At 35.0% G+C, this 17,775-nt stretch overlaps 4 protein-coding genes and 1 non-coding gene across 5 annotated transcripts in view; 2 read left to right on the plus strand and 3 right to left on the minus strand.

Moving 5' to 3' along the window:
• Positions 1-1,554: 1,554 nt before the first annotated feature.
• On the minus strand, positions 1,555-6,567 carry LOC116006349 (transcription factor bHLH68-like). Its single transcript, XM_031246686.1, has 7 exons — positions 6,027-6,567; positions 5,231-5,618; positions 4,547-4,627; positions 4,120-4,185; positions 3,435-3,500; positions 3,201-3,266; positions 1,555-2,097 (listed from the first exon to the last, which is right to left on the minus strand). Exons 1-7 carry the CDS (start codon positions 6,212-6,214, stop codon positions 1,948-1,950), a joined length of 1,005 nt encoding a protein of 334 aa, XP_031102546.1. The 5' UTR covers positions 6,215-6,567; the 3' UTR covers positions 1,555-1,947.
• Positions 6,568-9,483: 2,916 nt separating this feature from the next.
• Positions 9,484-10,674, minus strand: LOC116010528 (protein THYLAKOID ASSEMBLY 8, chloroplastic). Its single transcript, XM_031249978.1, has 2 exons — positions 9,715-10,674; positions 9,484-9,631 (listed from the first exon to the last, which is right to left on the minus strand). The coding sequence occupies exon 1, from the start codon at positions 10,631-10,633 to the stop codon at positions 9,923-9,925; it is 711 nt and encodes a 236-aa protein (XP_031105838.1). The 5' UTR covers positions 10,634-10,674; the 3' UTR covers positions 9,484-9,631; positions 9,715-9,922.
• A 93-nt stretch (positions 10,675-10,767) lies between these two features.
• Positions 10,768-10,849, minus strand: TRNAS-CGA. Its single transcript has one exon. It is a non-coding gene; the product is annotated as a tRNA-Ser (tRNA).
• Positions 10,850-14,605: 3,756 nt separating this feature from the next.
• On the plus strand, positions 14,606-17,336 carry LOC116010485 (auxin-responsive protein IAA27-like). Its single transcript, XM_031249914.1, has 5 exons — positions 14,606-15,371; positions 15,876-16,093; positions 16,440-16,581; positions 16,671-16,732; positions 17,064-17,336. Exons 1-5 carry the CDS (start codon positions 14,833-14,835, stop codon positions 17,099-17,101), a joined length of 999 nt encoding a protein of 332 aa, XP_031105774.1. The 5' UTR covers positions 14,606-14,832; the 3' UTR covers positions 17,102-17,336.
• A 171-nt stretch (positions 17,337-17,507) lies between these two features.
• Positions 17,508-17,775, plus strand: part of LOC116010484 — a 5,665-nt gene continuing 5,397 nt past the window's right edge. The window contains exon 1 of the mRNA XM_031249911.1: positions 17,508-17,723. Within this exon, the coding sequence (XP_031105771.1) occupies positions 17,680-17,723 (44 nt within the window). The 5' untranslated portion in view covers positions 17,508-17,679. The remainder of the gene's footprint in view (positions 17,724-17,775) is intronic.

Here is a 17,775-nt window from a genome sequence, read left to right on the forward strand (position 1 = left end):
AGGTAGACTTCTCTCAAAGTACACTTTTTTTATAACAGGCTTACAGACATTTTCATAAATTAAGATATATATATATATACTAGTTTTTCCTACGCGCTTTGCGCGCAGACTTGTGCCCAATATTTAAACTCAATTAGTAAATCGTTTTGAAATAAATATAATGCATTTTTTTTTTGTCGAAGTTTCATAGATATTTGAGTAAAATTTGTGTTGTGTATGTATTTAAAATTAACACAAGAAATTCAAATTCATTGTGATGAATATATTCCACTGTAATTTTAAGGGTACTCAACGTTGTATTACAACATTTTTTTTTCTTTGAAAATGAATAAAATTTGTTTAAATGTAGTCTTCTTCTAATTAGAGATATATCCCTTATAAATTCATATTCATATATGGATATATATAATACTTGATTTCAAATATCTCAATTCAACAACTTTCACAAATTGATATCTAAAAATCCTGTCTCAATTCAACTGCAAATACATTATGCTGTTGAACATTTATAATATTAATATTTTTTAAAAATAATAGTGTTTACCTATATATATATTTATTTATTTATTTATAATTGTAAAATTCATATTAATATTATTGAAGTAAGAATTATAGAAATGATAAATTTTTAAATATAACTATGGTAATATTCTAAATGAATTCAAACTTACCATTGAAGAATGTAAGAAAAAATATCGTGTGTGCATGTGCATGGTAACTATAATGTGAAAGATAACAGAAGTTATAACGGCAGGGACATTTTTGTCTAAAAAATTATGTAGTACAACTTTTATAGCATAAGGTACAACAAAATTTAACGGAAAACACGGACATAAACCAGGGGTATAACCTGGATTGATACTTATTATGTTTTTAGATATATATATATATATATTTATTGTCTAGCATCTTGAACGAACGAACCCTGCTCTTTTAATCATAGCATATCATCTTTTCTTAGTGGAACTCCAAAGTGGAATAATGACCACCCTTTTTAATCATTGTATTAACAAAGTGCTTGACTTAGCTTGTAGGTGTATATATATGTACCTATATATATAGGTATCTTTTATGGTATTGATCAACACTCTTGTTAATATTATTTGGTATAATATATATCATTTGTAATTGCATCATGTACTATTAATATCAATGCTAATAATTAATATATAGTATAATGTAATTAGCTAGATGTAATACATTTAGTTATACCTAATACTATTTGTTGAGCATACTATATAATACATAAACATAAATACGCAATCCAACTAACAACTTAGGTTTTAATTGAAATGAACATACACTTCAATTAAGTATTAGAGTCATCACCTATGTTAATTGCTTGGTGCCCGTCAAAGATAACAAACTCACACCGTCACACGCATGAAAGGACGTGTTGAGCATATAACTATCAATTAGGGGTATTATTGATTATCGGCTCAGGCAGTGTAGAGTATGTATAAAAAGATTTTTTTTTTTAAATAATTTTTGGGTGTTATTGGTAGCTATTAAATACTCATATATATGTAGTATGATGTGCACATCGCGTAAGGATTGCGAAAACATCACCCAAAAAGTGGGTTTGACCATTTTCATTTTCATGATATAATTCTTAAGAATGATGAAAGACAAGAGATTGATCAGACCACTGCCCACAGCTGTAGTACTGTGTCTCCAATTATTACCTTTTTTTTTTCTTTTCCATATGTAAACTTTTCCAAAAACACTGTTAATCAACTAACTGATTAAGCAGAGAATTGATAAGCTAAGCAAGATTAATTAATAATGTAATGATATAATGATCATCATTATATCCATCAAATGATATATATATATATATATATATGTATGATGATCTGATGATGATGGGGACGAGCTGGTACGTAGCTGCAGTTGATGCATGCATGCAATATAATTAGAGTGATGGATGGATAAGATCAAATGATGTTAAAAGCCTCCGCCGAGAGCCGGAGCCCAGTAATCAGCTCCTCCTCCTCCATTAATGGAGTCGCTTCCCACACCCACATGTTGAGTGCATGACAATGGAACCAAGCACAACCCTCTACTCCTCAAATCCCTTCCTCCGTTTTCCTCTTCCTGCATGCCATTTCACTGTAAATTAGCTGATTGTAGAAAGATGTTTGGTAAATTAGTTGTTAGCTGATAGTTGATTACATGCAAAATGACTCTCAAAAAATTGATATTGAAAAACTGCTTTGAACAGCTTTTTGAATTTCAACATTTTAGACCAATAAGTTGTTATAAAAAATTAATTAATCAAACATTCATATTGACTGTTTAACCAAACCAAACAGTCAATAATTGTCAAATAAGTCAAAATCAACTGATAAGCTAACTATATCAACACTAAGCAAAGAGGGTTATAGTTTAATATGGTATTAGAAGAATATATAAGTGCTGCCCACCAAAGAAGATGGTATAAATTATTAGTCCAAAGAAGCAAGTTTGGTGAATATGGCATGTGTGTGCGCTGTACAAAATGCGTGCAAAGCAAAGGTGGCATCATCATCATACTCATATATCATAGTGTTACTTTAGGGGATTGAGGGATCCAATAAAGCAAGTTGGGTTGGGTGACTATTCCAAAATTAAACTATGCTTTTTCTTCTACTCACCATATAATTATTAACCAATTACTCTAATGCTATTATTACTCATGCGCACGTGTATCAATCCACACACTTCACATTTCACAAGAAAAACCGGTAACTATACAACAGACTGTCTGTGTGACAAATTTGACTAAGAAAGTGTTGAATGTGCGAGAATTATACTTAACCCATTTGGCCACTTCTTTCGAAGCATAAGATCATATCGACTAATTTTATTTCTTAAGAATTAATTTTTGCTCGATTTTAATTCACTGTTTGATTTTTAAATTTTAAGGGTCAACCTTAAAGGAAAAGGTAGCTAAATTCAAGTGTGGGTATCCCCAACATCATTAAAAAGTAAGTGACTAGCTTTAAGAATATACCCTTATATATTGATTATATTCCCACCATATATAAGAAACCAGATATGATATGATTATTATGAGTGTATTATCATAGCCGCCCATTATTCCTTAAAACTAGCTTAGTGAAAATGAATCTTTGGTGCTGCATTGGAAAGTGTGAAAAGTGCAGAATGAAATTAGTATTATTATTATTAAATAAAAAATAAAAAATAAAAAAACTTACAGATTGTTGGTGAGTGTGAGCCATGCTTCCTGCTGATGCATTGCCCAAGTATGGGGAGCTTAATGCCTGCATAACAGTCACAGCTCTGCTGCTTTAAATAAAGAAGAACAAATTTTCTTTTTAAAAGAAAATAATTATTATTTTCTGAAATGGTCAGGGAATAAGGTTTTGATTATGAGAAATAAAATGGGAAATAATTAATTAATAAGAAATGGAAGAAAATGGAGATGAGACCTGAATTTGAGTGTGGAGGAATCTGATGTAGCCAATAGCTTCTGACAAGACGGAGGCCGTGTCAGTCTGCAAAAGAGAAACATCAAACATGCCATTGCCCTCAAAGTCATGAATGTAATGTTCATCACCTAAACTCTCTTCTTTCTTTCTTTATATTTCTTCATTTTTTTCATTTCATTTCTTTCAACTTTGAAGCAGCAAGCAGACAGCATTTGATGGGTTACGTTTCTGACTTTGTGCGGATTACTAAAGTTAAAGCAAAAGGAATTTTCATCCATCGGTTTCTTATTTATAATATTAATATATTATAAACCTTTAATTTATATATATATATATATATATATATGCCCTTTCATCTCTAACTCTATCATCTTGATATTATCATACTGTTCACTCTCATATAACCCACATAAGTGAACGAGGTAAATCGTATCATGATAACCTGATATGACATACTCGATCAATCAAGAGAATAATGTTGACAAAATTAAAATTAAATTCGTAACATTTTAGTACAAGAATCTTGCTATGCGCATTCAACTACATCTTTCTAGGCTTTTTTTTTCCTCATGTATTAATTAGTTGATGAGATGGAGTATGTAGAATTTATGCGCGGGGTGAGCAATGAATAGGCAAACTGCCAGGCTGCAGGCACTAAAAGAAGAAAATAGGAAGGTAAATTCACCTTTCCAAATGGGGAAACAAGTTGGTGAAGAGCTGTTATTCTATCCCCAAGCTTCTCTTTCCTCACCTGCTTCAATTCAATTCAGTTCAATATAATTACCTAAATTCCATATAATTTTGTAATTCATCAAATTATACCTTATTCATTCCTCCCATCCCTTACTAATAATATAAATATGTGCTACAACTATCTTTTACGCCATAACCGTCATCACCATAAAATTAAAATTCCTTCATAAATATAATTGATACGCAACATATATACTACTCCACCATTTTCAGTAAGTGTCCCTTTAATGTGAACATGCAGATATATATATATATATATATATATGTACAGCTAGATCGAGCAAACACAAATTGAACACGTAAAATGGACACAAATTAAAATAAAAATTTAGAGATAGATGGATCGGAGATGGTAAAACCTTTAGAGATGGTTGAGTTGAAGATTGATGAACCCTAGCCTTCTTGGCTGCCCCTCCACTACTAGTGCTTGTGCTGTTACACTGTCAAACCAAAACATACCATACATTCCTCCTTCATTTTCAAACAACAATCATAATATGGTACGTACTATAATTTTTTTTTCTTTATAGAAAGTCAAAACCTCGTTTTATTCAAAATATAAATTTCCAAACCATCAAAGACTAGCTAAGCCAAAAATAATAATTTCAAAAATCTACAATGCCTATGTAGTAAAAAAATAAAAAATAAAACAAATCCACTAGTAAAATAGTAAATATTGATTCTTTACCAAATTGAAATTGAATTAATAATTTGGATATTTTATTTTTTAAATTTACAATAATATCATACCGTATGACATTAAAACCATTAATTGTTTAAGGTTTGTGATTAAAAAAAAATACATTAACATTAGCGTGCGTTTTGTATTTCTGGTTACATCACGTACTATTAGGACAATATTACATACAATCTAAACAATATGCATGATTGTTTTGGTACAGAATGGACTGAAATAAACCCGACCTAGAATTGAAATTCATAATGTGTTTTGTATGAGTTGAATATGTCTGTTGTAAATATAAAGAAGAAGATTTTTGTCAAATTAAATCCATTTGAATTTTTCTTAATTAATTTTAGATTACCTGGGAGGAATGGTGAGTATTGACGACCTCCGGCGGCTTAGGGCAACTGCGGTTACCGGAGAAGAAGAGAACATTGTTGTTATTGTTGCCGCCGTCCCTGAACGCCGTGGTGACGCAAGAGCGCGGCGAAGAAGAAGCAAATTCTTGGAAATACTGGTGATGATGATCGTTGAGAGGAAGAGGAGGAGGATGGTGTCCGTACAGGTGTCCGATTTGAGTGAAATGATCTTCTTGCTTAATTACATCAACACCAGTAGCTGTTGAAGATGATGATGATAGGTTATTGTTATTATTCCCATTGATTTGATCTTCCCAATTAGTCTCCTGCACCATTTTCTTGTACTGAAAAGGACTCATACCAAACTTTTCGTTTTCAGCACCACCGCCCCTTCATGGATGCACAAAAACACAAACATCAAACCAAAAAACATCAATTTCTTCATTCCTTTAATAACACACATACATACATTCAATATTCATAGTAGCTACCGTACCGCCCTATATATACCTACAGTAAATTAATGTATGCAGGCAGGTGAAACCTAGCGTCCTAGCTGGATAAACGGAATTAATAAACTTCTAATTTCAATGCCAATATATATAATCTCAGCATAACATTGTATTAAACTAAATTAAAAACCCTTAATCTTTGTTCAGCGTTTCTTTTGAGATAAACTGTTGAGCTTGTCGGTTTCCAATACTCACTGTACTGTGTGTGAACTTCAAAGTAAAGCTACACAGACAACTAGGGCTTAATTTCTGAAAAAGAGGCAGAGAGAGAGAGAAAGAGAGTTACAGGAGGAGTTGGCTCCATGATCGTGGAAAATCCTGGGCTGGATTTTCCGGCATGGAATCGGAAGTTGCATAGAAATGGTGGGACGACGACGGCGACGGCGAGAGCTGATAAGAGGGAGAGGAGGAAGAATGCACCGTGCCGGCATTTGCCATGATGGTCCACCAGTTAGTAGGGTTTCCGGCCATCATATCATCGTTGTTGTCATCATATCATCATATATCTCTAGAGAATGAATTGAAGCACTTTCCAGAATCCAAAATATGGCATGAAATTAAATACACACAAGAAACAAAACCCTTTTTCTCCTCCTCTTTTAAGCTTTTTGCTCTTTCAGCTACAAATTAAACCACTTTGTTTACTTCTTTCCCTGAAAGAGCACCCAAACGAGGCTTTCCCCAAGCTTTCATAGGATCCCAGTGTTTGCTTTTCTCAGAAACAATAATAGTACAATTTTTATGTCCCTCTCAACTATGCACTACTAGTAGTGTTTCTTACTTGCGGGCTTCATTTTTATAAGCTTTTATTATCTTTTTCTTCTGTTTTTTCCTCCATCACTTTCCCTTCTTTCTTTCTTCTTTTTTTTAATTATTTTTTTCATTTTTATACATTTTTCCCAACTTTAATTTAGCTTTATCTAAAGTGGGGCACAATAGGCTGGTGGGGACTTCTGCCTCCGGAGCGTACGAAACACCAATGCCTTCTGCACCTTCACTATATTATTCATTATTTCATTCTTATTGTTTATTATGTATCCCATCACTCTACTCTGCACTTGCACTATATAGTATGTGGTGGAAAAAAAAATTGAGATTTGGAGAAGACATCGTCTCTCTGCTCAACATATTTGACCAACCCGACAAACTTTTCGTCCACTAGATAGATGGATAGAACTTCGTCACCATGATGGTGGTGAACTTTCCGTCCACCAGATAAATGAATGACCATTAGAAATCTCGATAATAGTAACAAAGCCTTCATTTATGATGTTGATATCAACATCGATAGCAATAACAAACGCTTAATAATTTCTTATATATGTTTAATAAGCATTAATAGCAGTAGCAAATCCTTTTGAATTTCTGATGTTGATCAACATTGGTAGGAGTAGAAATAGTTGTAATGGTAAAGATGGCAATAGCATATGATATCACAAAATTGGAGTTGAAGAAAAGCAGCAAAAATGAGTGGTGATTTTTGTGAAAATGAAAAAGTGCAGCTAGGAAAGAGAGTATAACACGCACATCTCTTCATCATATTCCTCAAAGGATCCTTAGCTACAATCAAACAAAAAACAAAGGGAGGACCACTTGGAGGTATGAATTATATTGGACCAGAATAGTGGTATCAAATATCAATTGACTTCTATAATATCTGAGAAAAGTCGAAAAAATAGATGAATGACATCTAAAGATAAAGCTACATCCAACAGTGCATGTAAAGTTTGCAAAAGATGAATGTTCAGTAAAGAGGAAGAGATGCTTTATAAAAAGAATCTTGAATTCTTGATTGCGATTTGTGAGAGAAATGCGGTGTTTTTTTTTTTTCCTTTTCTTTTGGGCAACTTCAAGATGGTATCTTCACCCTCAACTCGCCTTTCATTCATCCTCCAAACATTCACTGTTTGCGACTAAGATTGTTGGCAAGCCCCTGCAACTGGCTCACCACTCCAAGGACACGAGTAGCAGAGCATCGAGTTTGAAGGCAGCAGTGATGGTACCCGTCAATGGTTGAATCCCGCTAACTGTTCAGACACAATTCTCTCAGAAAAAATAGTTTTGAATATGAATCAGCTAAATGTGATGTCAACAACATTATTAAGCATGTCAAATAGGTTTCAACTCAGGTCCCAAACCAGTATGTAAGTTAATAGACAGAAGAATACTCAGGAACTGCCAAGTACAGTGTCTGTGACAATAAAAATTAACTGAATTAAGTGAAACAACCTAAATTACATGCATATCTGATTAAGTAAAATGAAATACAGAGGATTAGGTGTCCATTTTCCTTTAGACAAAGCAAAAGAGAAATAAATTCTCAGTCCTTGACCTAACTTTATCACAGCTCCAAAAATGAGAAGAAGCTCATAATGGAAGTCTTTATCAAATCTTTTATTTAGTTTTCCTTCCCATTCAGTTTCACATTTATCAACAGTCTCCAGAAGTAATTTACAATTTGAACCTATTATGGCCTAGATTTTTTTTTCTTTAAATTTAAATGAAATTCTTCTATGCAATGCTATATGGACATTTACCAAAAAAAAAAAAAAGATAGCTGACATGATAAATAAATATGATGTGTATCTATACTGACAAAGCATAGCTACAAATGGAATTCTTGGACTGCCAGACAGATGGGCCATACAGCCTCGTCAACTGCAGAATTTGAAGATTTCTCCTTTGAGAGAATGGATCGAGAAAGTCTTTATATAGGATGAGATCAAGAGTGACATTTCCTGAATGCCAAAATAGTCTTTAGAGGAGAGAATGCCTGAATTATATATAATTGTCACCAGAAACATATACGCTGTGTCTGAATCAGTATAACAGGACTATTACTGCAATTAAAACATACCTTACCAGAGGTATCTCACATAAATAATTAAAGATACTAAGTTTGTATTACCATAAACAGTGTCAAGTAGAGAACTCTGTGAAGTTCTTACCTTTTTCATTCATCTAATCATCTCTATACCGCAAATTCATTAAACCATTTCCAGAAGTAGGCTTATCAACCCAGATGGAGAACAAGTGAAGAACCAGATGAGAAACTCAAGGAAAACATCAAATTCTGCCTCATATTGAAATAACATTCCTGGCTAATGCCAACAAAGGAAAAAAGAGAACAAATTAAAAGCATAGTGAAGACTTCTTAAGTTCCACTACTGCATGAGACAATACTTTATCCAATCAATAAGCAAAGAGTGTCATAAGTACCTTCATTAGAGACAGGACCATAACCAACTATTCCTTTAACATGACTGACATTTCAATATCAAGCCTAACTATGTCAACCTGATTAATTCTGGATATTGCAATTGGGATTGATGACTACTAAGGGGAAAGAATTCATCATAAAGAAAATCATAACTGCAGTTAGGAATGAAAGAACAGAACTTTCGCACAAGTTGATAATAAACAAATTTAAACACTTTGGATGGGAGAAAAAATGAAGATTGACATGGTGAAGTGGTCAAGTGCACATAATTTGCAGTTAGTTCAAGCATGATGATATAGCACTTCAAAGTTCATAAAGAGCGTATAACTCAGACTGCCCTGCTTCCGCAAAGATGAGTTATTTCCTTTCAATATCATTTGATTATGACTTATGAGGTTCCTGGTCAAGAAGATTGCATTAAGTTCGGCACAAATGACATGGTATGAAAAAATGCTACTCTCAACCGAGAGCAAAAAGCACAACCTTTGTACTATAATAAAGTCTAGTAATTGGCTCTTTTACATTTTGCTTCTTCATCCAATCCAAAATATTGTTGAACTCTGCACACAGTCCAAACATGAAAAAGATACAACTACAATTGAATTCCTTGATGCCTAGTTTTTGTTTTAGTCCTTCAAAAGCACATCCCTACTCTTTATAGTCAATCTTACCTTAATAGGCACAAAAAAAGACATGATAAATAAACCAGAGAACAAAAAGATTAACAGAAGAAATGGAAGAGGAGGAATAGTACCTGGTGAGGTGGAGTGAGAGATTGGCAGAGATGGAGTAATGCTCGGTATGGATTAACTCAAGCATCTTTCACTTATAGAATAATCAACCGAAGACTTTTAAAAAAATACTCTCAGAGTGAAGAGTAATTGGTTCTTTAATTGATATAAAAGCGTTTACACAATTAGACTAATTTCTGGTTTTCTTCTATAAGCAAACTGCAGTAATGTCTAAACTTGTTGTTTGTCCAGAATGCCCCGAGACAACCTGTGTAATTCCATTTCAACCTCATCAGCTTCCTCCTTCATCCCAAACCGCCGCAATCCCTTACTCAACACTATAGCCAGATAATCATCAACTTCAGCTCCGCTCCTCTTCATCAGCCGGTAAACCCTAGCCGTCGATTCCGCCCTCCCAGCTGCAATCAACGCCTTCACTAACTTAATCAGCCCCTTGGAATTGGAACCGTCAAGCTGGATCGCAGCTTCATTTTCCAAATCGCAAATCAAACGGTCGATTTCTTCTGTCAATCCGTTCCTAGCCAAAGTGGCGGCCATGTCGGCGTACAGATTCAAGTCCGGCGAGTCGTATTCCAGTCGAAGGGAGGAGAAGACTCTGAGAGCCAAATCGCAGTGCTCTTGACGGAGAAGCTCTTTGTAGGCGGCGAGTAGGTCCGGCTTAAGGAGGCGGGAAATTGTAGAAGAAATACTGGAGTCGATTTCCGAGGGGTTCGTTCTCTGCGCCCGCTTCAGAGCTTGGATGGCTTGGATCGCCTCTGTGCTGAGAATTCGGCCTTTGTAGAGTGGCCCTCGGTTGCTCCGTGACCCGGCGCCACATCGCACCGGAATGTAGCTTCTAGAAGCGGCGGAGCTCGCCGGACGGGCAGTTGTTGACGGTGGATACGAGATGAAGTTGAGACTTGAGCCCAGCGAGGCTGCCATGAGTGAACACTGCAATATCGTCGAGAGAGGACGTGGAGGAGGATAAAGTGTGTTTGTATTCTGAATTTACTGAAACGCCCTTTTTAGTGGGGAGAAAAGAAAAAGAGGGAAAATGAGGAATTGCAAAAACTGACCGTCGACAGCAGGATTCGAACCTGCGCAGGCAAAGCCCAACAGATTTCGAGTCTGTCTCCTTAACCACTCGGACATATCGACATTTTGACAATAAAGCCAAACATAATTTAAATAAACACAATACTCCCTGATTCAAAGCAATAATGTATCAAATAAGGCAACTTAGATCAATAGTATTGTAGGTGTATTTTAACTAAGAAAATTTGAAATTTTTTTCTTTTTTATCCTCTGAATATTATAAATAAATCACATTTGTTTCTTGACTATTACATTTTTTAATTCCGTACATGAATATATAATTTATATCACATTTGTCATGTCATCTAATTTTTTGACCAACTATTGACAGAAGTGCTTCTTTCAGAATGAGCACTGCATTTACTTAAGGAACACTTCTGGAACTCTCATTTCTTACTATCAACTTCTACTATCTCTTACAAATCTTTGATGTAGACACTTTTTTTTTTCTGAAACTCATATGATGATCTCATCATTTGTTTGCTACATTGTGAAGTAAAAGCGAGAAAGTATAATTTAAGAGTACATATAGTAAAACTCAATAACTAATGTTGTTATACGCTTAAGTAAGTCGACGAGCATAAGTCGCTAACAATTAATTGCAAGTCAACCATTAAGGAGGCTAATTCGTGGTCCGTAGACTATATCTATTGTTAAGATTACTAGTTTTATACGTGAATTACAAGGCTAATTTAATGTCAAATGTTTGTAGTTAAATAAATAAGTCAAAGTATTTTAATGCAATATTATATAGGAAAAGTTCATTATAGTTGACATTAAAATCAATGTTTGCACTTTAAAAAAAATATATCTAAATACTTATTGTAGTTGGTATGATCGATATTATGTAGTATATACTACTTTTAGTTTGAATTACTTTAAATTTTGTTAATTCACTTTTGGATAAGTTTGTCATTGTCTTCGTTTTCATTGCTTGTCCGCTTAGGTAGTAGAAACCCGCAAATTGGACGAATTGCATTAAATGAGTTAGTTTATGGATTCAATTGTAGATTTTTTTTAATTGCATTATAGCGTGCAGTCCAATGGCTTATTTAAACATTATTCGTAAATAAAATTAAAATTTAATTTTTAAAAAAAAATTAACTGCCACGATTAGTCTACAACCAGTCAAACATAAGTATACCTAATTTTAGTTTAATTACACATTTTTAACTTGTTTAATAACTCAATTATAATTTTTAAAAATTGTATGACCAAATTATAATTTTGTGAATAATTTGATGGGCTATTTAACATTTATATTATTAATATGTTGCATCTATGTAGGATCAAATTTGGGAGAATGGAGAGAGTGGCATGTATATCCCAAAATAAAATTTGTGCAAAGTGCAAACTAATGAAGTAATGATTGGAGCGGCGAATATAATAGGCGTGGATAAGCATCAACTTTAGAAGGACCAAAGCTAAGAAAAATGAAGATAAAATGTCGCCCAATTCCACGACATGAAGAATTTGTGAATGGGATGTCCAAAAACAGGAATGAGTCATGTGGTAGTATATGAGTGGCAGTGGGGGGTATATTATAGCATTACCAACTTGTACGTATGCACTGTAGCAATGGTGGGCAGCAGGTGGGATCCATTCCTGCCACGTGGAATGCCTAGATTGGGAGGAGGGATTGGAGAAGATGAAGATGAAGGCACTCGTAAAGAGTTTTCGTAATGCGTGGGCCTACCCATCGAAGAGGAACCCGGACAGATTGCCCCGCTAAAATTGACCCAGTTGTTAGACTGTGACCCTGGTTTGAAAATAACGTGGTTTCTTTAAATACAGAAATGACAATAGTTATATTTTAATAACTTTTGTATTTTTTGTGTGTTTATAATAAAATGAAAATATAGTGTATTTAAAATAAAATTGTGTTGTATATTGTATTTATATTATCAAATGAAAATATAATTGAAAGGAAATGATAATTTAATTGTATTGAATGAAACTGCAATATGTATAAAATTAAACTGAATAACATATGTTACATATTGAATATATATTGTCAAATACATCAAATAGACAACTCTCACAAAAAACAACATTTTAAACCTTAATATTACAAAATCAATTACAAGACCAATTTGGCTTAATTTGCTCCATAATATATTAATTACTTTGTAGTAATAAAATGGTTCGAACAAATTATAAGCAAAATGGTTAACAGAAAAAAGGTTATAAGTTTTTTTTTTTTTTGGAAAGAAAAAAGGTTATAAGTTCGAGAACAAAATCACATAGCGGATAATCTGGCCAAGCTTGCGTGCCAAAGGGAAGATAGATGGAGCTGCTTAAGAGAACCTCCTGCTGTTATTTTGAGAAATATAGAGGAAGACACGCTGAGCATCCCTAGTGTGCGTTGTGGTGTTAGAGTATACTAAGTTCTCTTGTTTTGGGATTATCCCTCCGTATAATCCAAAAAAAAAAAAAAAAAAAAGAAGAAATCTAAAATAAACCAAAACTCCATAAAACAGGAAAAGAGGAAAAATTACTGACTTGTTTCAGCAACGAAACAGAAGCCAAACCCCTTTCATGGCGACAATTTTATTTATGTTTACAATGCTCTGTTTTGATTGTTCTACGTTTCAGCTTTTTGTCAGCGTTAGCAGATCTTCTGTATAGTAGTTTCCTAGGGTTTTGTTTCCTCAATGTCCTCTTCAAACTCTGTTCACGCAACCAGTAATTTCCTGCTTTCGTGTATGACTGGATAAATTCCTCGGAGATTCATCCTCCATGGCGCCTGTTAGCTTTGGAGCAACCTCATTAGTTTAAATTTTTTACAAATTTTTTTTAACTCATGTAAAAAAGAGAATTTGAAGGAAAAAAAAGAGAAGTTGATCGATTACTTATATAATTAAAATATTTTCACATTTTAACCCGTTATTCAATAATATAATTCTAAATCCTTATTACGATCTAATTTATTACTCCATATAACAATATAAACTATTTCACTTTTAAATCTGAGACCGTAAGATATTTCATTAAACAAACCAAATTAAGATTAGTTCTAAGAGAGAAGCATTTAACTATTTTTGAGGCTGCATGATCGGTCATTTTCTTGCAATCTACGAGTCCGTGCGGCGAATTTTTTATTCCATTTGAGGTGCCCGTTAGACCGGTCCGGCGCATGTTAGCTCTCGTTTTACTACCAAAACAACCGAGTAAAGAAAAAGAATCTGAAAAGAAAATATTTTCTAAAAATAAAACAGCAATGAAAGCTTTGCCGGAGTATACGACACTGACTTGTCGGTAGATAATGCCGGGTTGGTTACAACTTACTAACCTATAGAAGTTGACAAATTTCTCGATCGGCGTTTGCATGAACAGTTTAATTAATCACATGGGTAAAACTTGAAAAGAAAAATCACAAATTGAATTTAATTAATGACAGTGTAAAAACAATTTTTTAAAATGAAAAGATCTCTTGTGCAGAATAAGTAAATGTCTAACATCTGTATTCAGATCTTATTGTTAATAAATTTTGGATTGAAATAAATAGGGAGTATGAAAAGTTTTGTGCTTTTAAGGAAAAAGAAAATTTGTTTTCAAAAAAAAAAAAAGGAAAAAGAAAATTTCCCGCAGGCCAAACAGTGATTTTGAGTTTACCCGTGTTGTCTGTCCCCTAAGGTTAAGTTTTGCAATCTGTCTTATATATTTTGTTTACTGTTTTCGATAAGTTAGAGGAATAATTTTGTTCCTGTTTGTATTCTTTAATCTCCCAAAAATTTGCTTCCCTTTGTTGCAAATTGCATAATACAATAATTGAACAAAAGAAAAGGCTACAGAAAGGCCAAAGAAGATTCTTTTTTTGTATGAAGAAAACCAGCTATTTTTGTTGGGAGAACTCAGAACATAAGACCAAGAAATCAGGCTCTTTTTCTCTCTCTCTCTCTATAACTCTTCTTTCAAAGTTTTAAGCAAAGCTGCTTTCTTTCCACCTTTCTTCTTCTCTCGTGTTGTTCATCCAAATACATCTTGCTTGGCTCTCTGCAAGCTGGGTTGAGTATTATTACCTGTTGTTCTCTTGAAGCAATTTGATGTCTGTGCCACTGGAACATGATTACATAGGTCTATCAGAGGCTTCTTCCATGGAAAGAAGCTCTGAGAAGATCTCATCTTCTGGTTCTTCCTCTACTGTCTGTACAGAGGTTGAGGAAAGCAATGATCTTAACCTCAAGGAGACTGAGTTGAGGCTAGGGTTGCCTGGTTCAGAGTCCCCTGAGAGGAAGGCTGGACCTGCAGGGGCTGGGGTTTGTCTTTTTGGGAAGGATTTGGAGGATAGAAGTCATGTGGGGTTTAGCCCTCTGAAGAACTTTGTGTCAGGAGCTAAGAGAGGTTTCTCTGATGCTATTGATGGTTCTGGGAAGTGGGATTTGTCCATGAATGGTGGATCTGAATCTGATTGGGGTAAGACAGAAGTTCTGTTCTCTCTCAAAGGAGGGAATTCTGGCCCAAAGGACACCAAAACATGCTTGCCTGGACCTCCCATGAAAGAGGTTGCTCCTCCACCTCCAAAGCCTGCTGAGGAAAAGAAACCCTCTCCTATAAATGAGAATGTTGGTGCTCCTGCCCCAAAGTAAGCTTTTCTTCTTCTTTTGCAATGTCTTTCTTTTCCTAAATAGGTTTATCCTGATGAAGTTCTTCTCTAGTTACATGTTGTGGACTACTGCTCTCTTGTTTCCTGTCTCTTTTACTATTCACTGTTTATCTGTTTCCAAGTATTCTTACTATTTGCTATGAGTTCTGAACTTCTGAATAGTTTTGTGGCTGAAAAATAAGATAAAGAATGGAGCTTTGCTTTTTATCCACTGTCCCACTAATTGTTCTTTCCTTTTAGTGATCAAGAAAATAGCACAGCATCTTAGTGTCTCTAGAAGAGATGTAGGCTTGTTCTTTTCCAATCATATTATGCCATCTTGTTGAATCCCTAATTTAATTGATGAACTAGGCTTGTAGTTAGTTTTATTCTAGTCTAGACTCCGCTGTAAGTGTACTCTAGACTTTCTGCAATTTGTTTCAAGTTACAGGAGGAGGTTATAATGCTTCATGGTAAGATTTGATTCATTATGTTCTGTAACAGGGCGCAAGTAGTTGGATGGCCACCTGTTAGATCATTTCGCAAGAACACCCTCGTAAAGAAAAACAGTGATGTTGAGGCGAAACCGGGACCTGGTTGCATATTTGTCAAAGTTAGCTTGGAAGGAGCTCCATATCTAAGAAAGGTTGATCTTAAAAGCTATGCTAACTATTCGGAGCTCTCGTCAGCTCTCCAGAAGATGTTCGGCTGTTTCACAGTTGGTATAACTCTCACTCTCCCGTTCCTTCCATTAGTATACCAATATGTGCAGTATATATTGTATTTCTCAATCTGTGTTACTTTGCAACTGGACTGGCAAAGTAACATACCGAGTATCTTTCAAGAAGATGCTTTCTTCTTTCCCCACCATGTAAGGGGAAAAGAACTTTGCCATTCATGAAAGCATATCTGTTAGGTTTTTGGTGTCGATTGAGTTTCTCCACCCCGGCCTTTTACACAGCAGGGAACATAATTTGTTACAAATTTGGACTAATAATCTAAAAAACCAGTCAACATCATAAGGTAATGCTTTTCTTTTTCTTTTTTCCTTGGGTGATTACAAAACAGGACAATGCAGTTCTGATGGATTCCCTGGACAAAAGAAGCTCGATGAAAGCAACTTAATTGATCTTACAAGTGGGTCTGAGTATGTGCTAACTTACGAAGACAAGGATGGTGACTGGATGCTTGTTGGTGATGTCCCATGGGAGTAAGCCCTCACCTAATTGTACTTAACCATTCCGCCTATACAAACCCCCCTCCCAGTAAAACTCACAACTCTTTTTGTCATTCTCACAGGATGTTCACCGAGTCCTGCAAGAAATTACGAATCATGAAAAGTGCAGATGCCATTGGTCTAGGTATGTCCCTATTCTGGAACTCTCGCGTTTCTTGTTTTCCAGCTGTAAAGAACAACCACAAATGACACACCTTCTCCCAATTGAAGCATGTGCTGGACCCATGACCTTTGGCATGGGGTTGCTCTGATACCAAATTGAAGCATGTGCTTCATCTCAACTAAAAACTTAAGCTGATAGTTGGAATTTATGTTTATATATTATATGCTCAACACTCCCTGCCAACATTTATAGCAACGAACTCTCGCCAATCCAATCCGTCATATTACAATCTTCTGCACTGCTGCTGTTATAATATGCTGAAATCTGATTAAACTGAATCTCCCTTTTGCAGCACCGCGGGCTGCACAGAAATTCAAGATCCAGAAGTGATGCAGGAAATCTCCTGCGAGGAGAATCCCGAGATGCCTGCAGGCTGCAGCGAGCCTGCACTGTGCACAGTATAGGATATTCCTTCTAGTTTTGTGGTTTGATTAGGTGTAACATCCAATGAATGGAACAACTACTGTGATCAAGAAGATATAGCACCAACATAGTTGTGTACTCTCTGAACATGTAACTTTCAACTCAAGTTGTTAATGCAAACTTAAATAGTTGCTTTGTACTAGACTGCCAAGATTGTATGAGTTTGATTCTTAACTCCCATCTTCATCCATCCATTACTCTCTCACAGATTAGCATTTTCTTCATATAATTCATAGTTGTATTGGTGATGTGTTTGTTTGTGCACTTAAGGCTGGAAAAGATAAGAAACTTGGTAACAATTTGCTGGAGGGAGCAACTTCCTAGATTCCAACATTGTAAAACAACCTTAAAGACACCATTTTTATATATTAAACTCTCCAACTTGATCTCTTGACCTCGTTGCCTTCGCTCCAACTTCTTTCAATATATTTCCCCTTCTCCACCTACTCCTGTTCTCCTTTTCTGGGTTTCTCTCTTCTTCTCCAATGGCTTCTCCCTTATCTCTGCCAACTCCCTACTTCTGCAACATGTAAGTTCCCCCCCCCCCCCCCCCCCCCCCCCCCCCCCCCCCACTTTTTTTT

This window comes from Ipomoea triloba, chromosome 2 (genome assembly GCF_003576645.1).
Source record: "Ipomoea triloba cultivar NCNSP0323 chromosome 2, ASM357664v1".
Lineage (NCBI taxonomy): Eukaryota > Viridiplantae > Streptophyta > Magnoliopsida > Solanales > Convolvulaceae > Ipomoea > Ipomoea triloba.

Excerpts from the sequence above, each read along its gene's own strand:
- LOC116010485 (XM_031249914.1), top strand. The coding sequence starts at position 14,833 with ATGTCTGTGCCACTGGAACATGATTACATAGGTCTATCAGAGGCTTCT. Across the intron at positions 16,094-16,439 it reads GTTCGGCTGTTTCACAGTTG|GACAATGCAGTTCTGATGGA; the intron begins GTATAACTCTCA and ends ATTACAAAACAG. Across the intron at positions 16,733-17,063 it reads TGCAGATGCCATTGGTCTAG|CACCGCGGGCTGCACAGAAA; the intron begins GTATGTCCCTAT and ends TCCCTTTTGCAG.
- LOC116006349 (XM_031246686.1), bottom strand. The coding sequence starts at position 6,214 with ATGATGGCCGGAAACCCTACTAACTGGTGGACCATCATGGCAAATGCC. Across the intron at positions 3,501-4,119 it reads TTGTTTCCCCATTTGGAAAG|ACTGACACGGCCTCCGTCTT; the intron begins GTGAATTTACCT and ends TCTCTTTTGCAG. Across the intron at positions 2,098-3,200 it reads CTCACACTCACCAACAATCT|GAAGAGGAAAACGGAGGAAG; the intron begins GTAAGTTTTTTT and ends AATGGCATGCAG.
- LOC116010528 (XM_031249978.1), bottom strand. The coding sequence starts at position 10,633 with ATGGCAGCCTCGCTGGGCTCAAGTCTCAACTTCATCTCGTATCCACCG.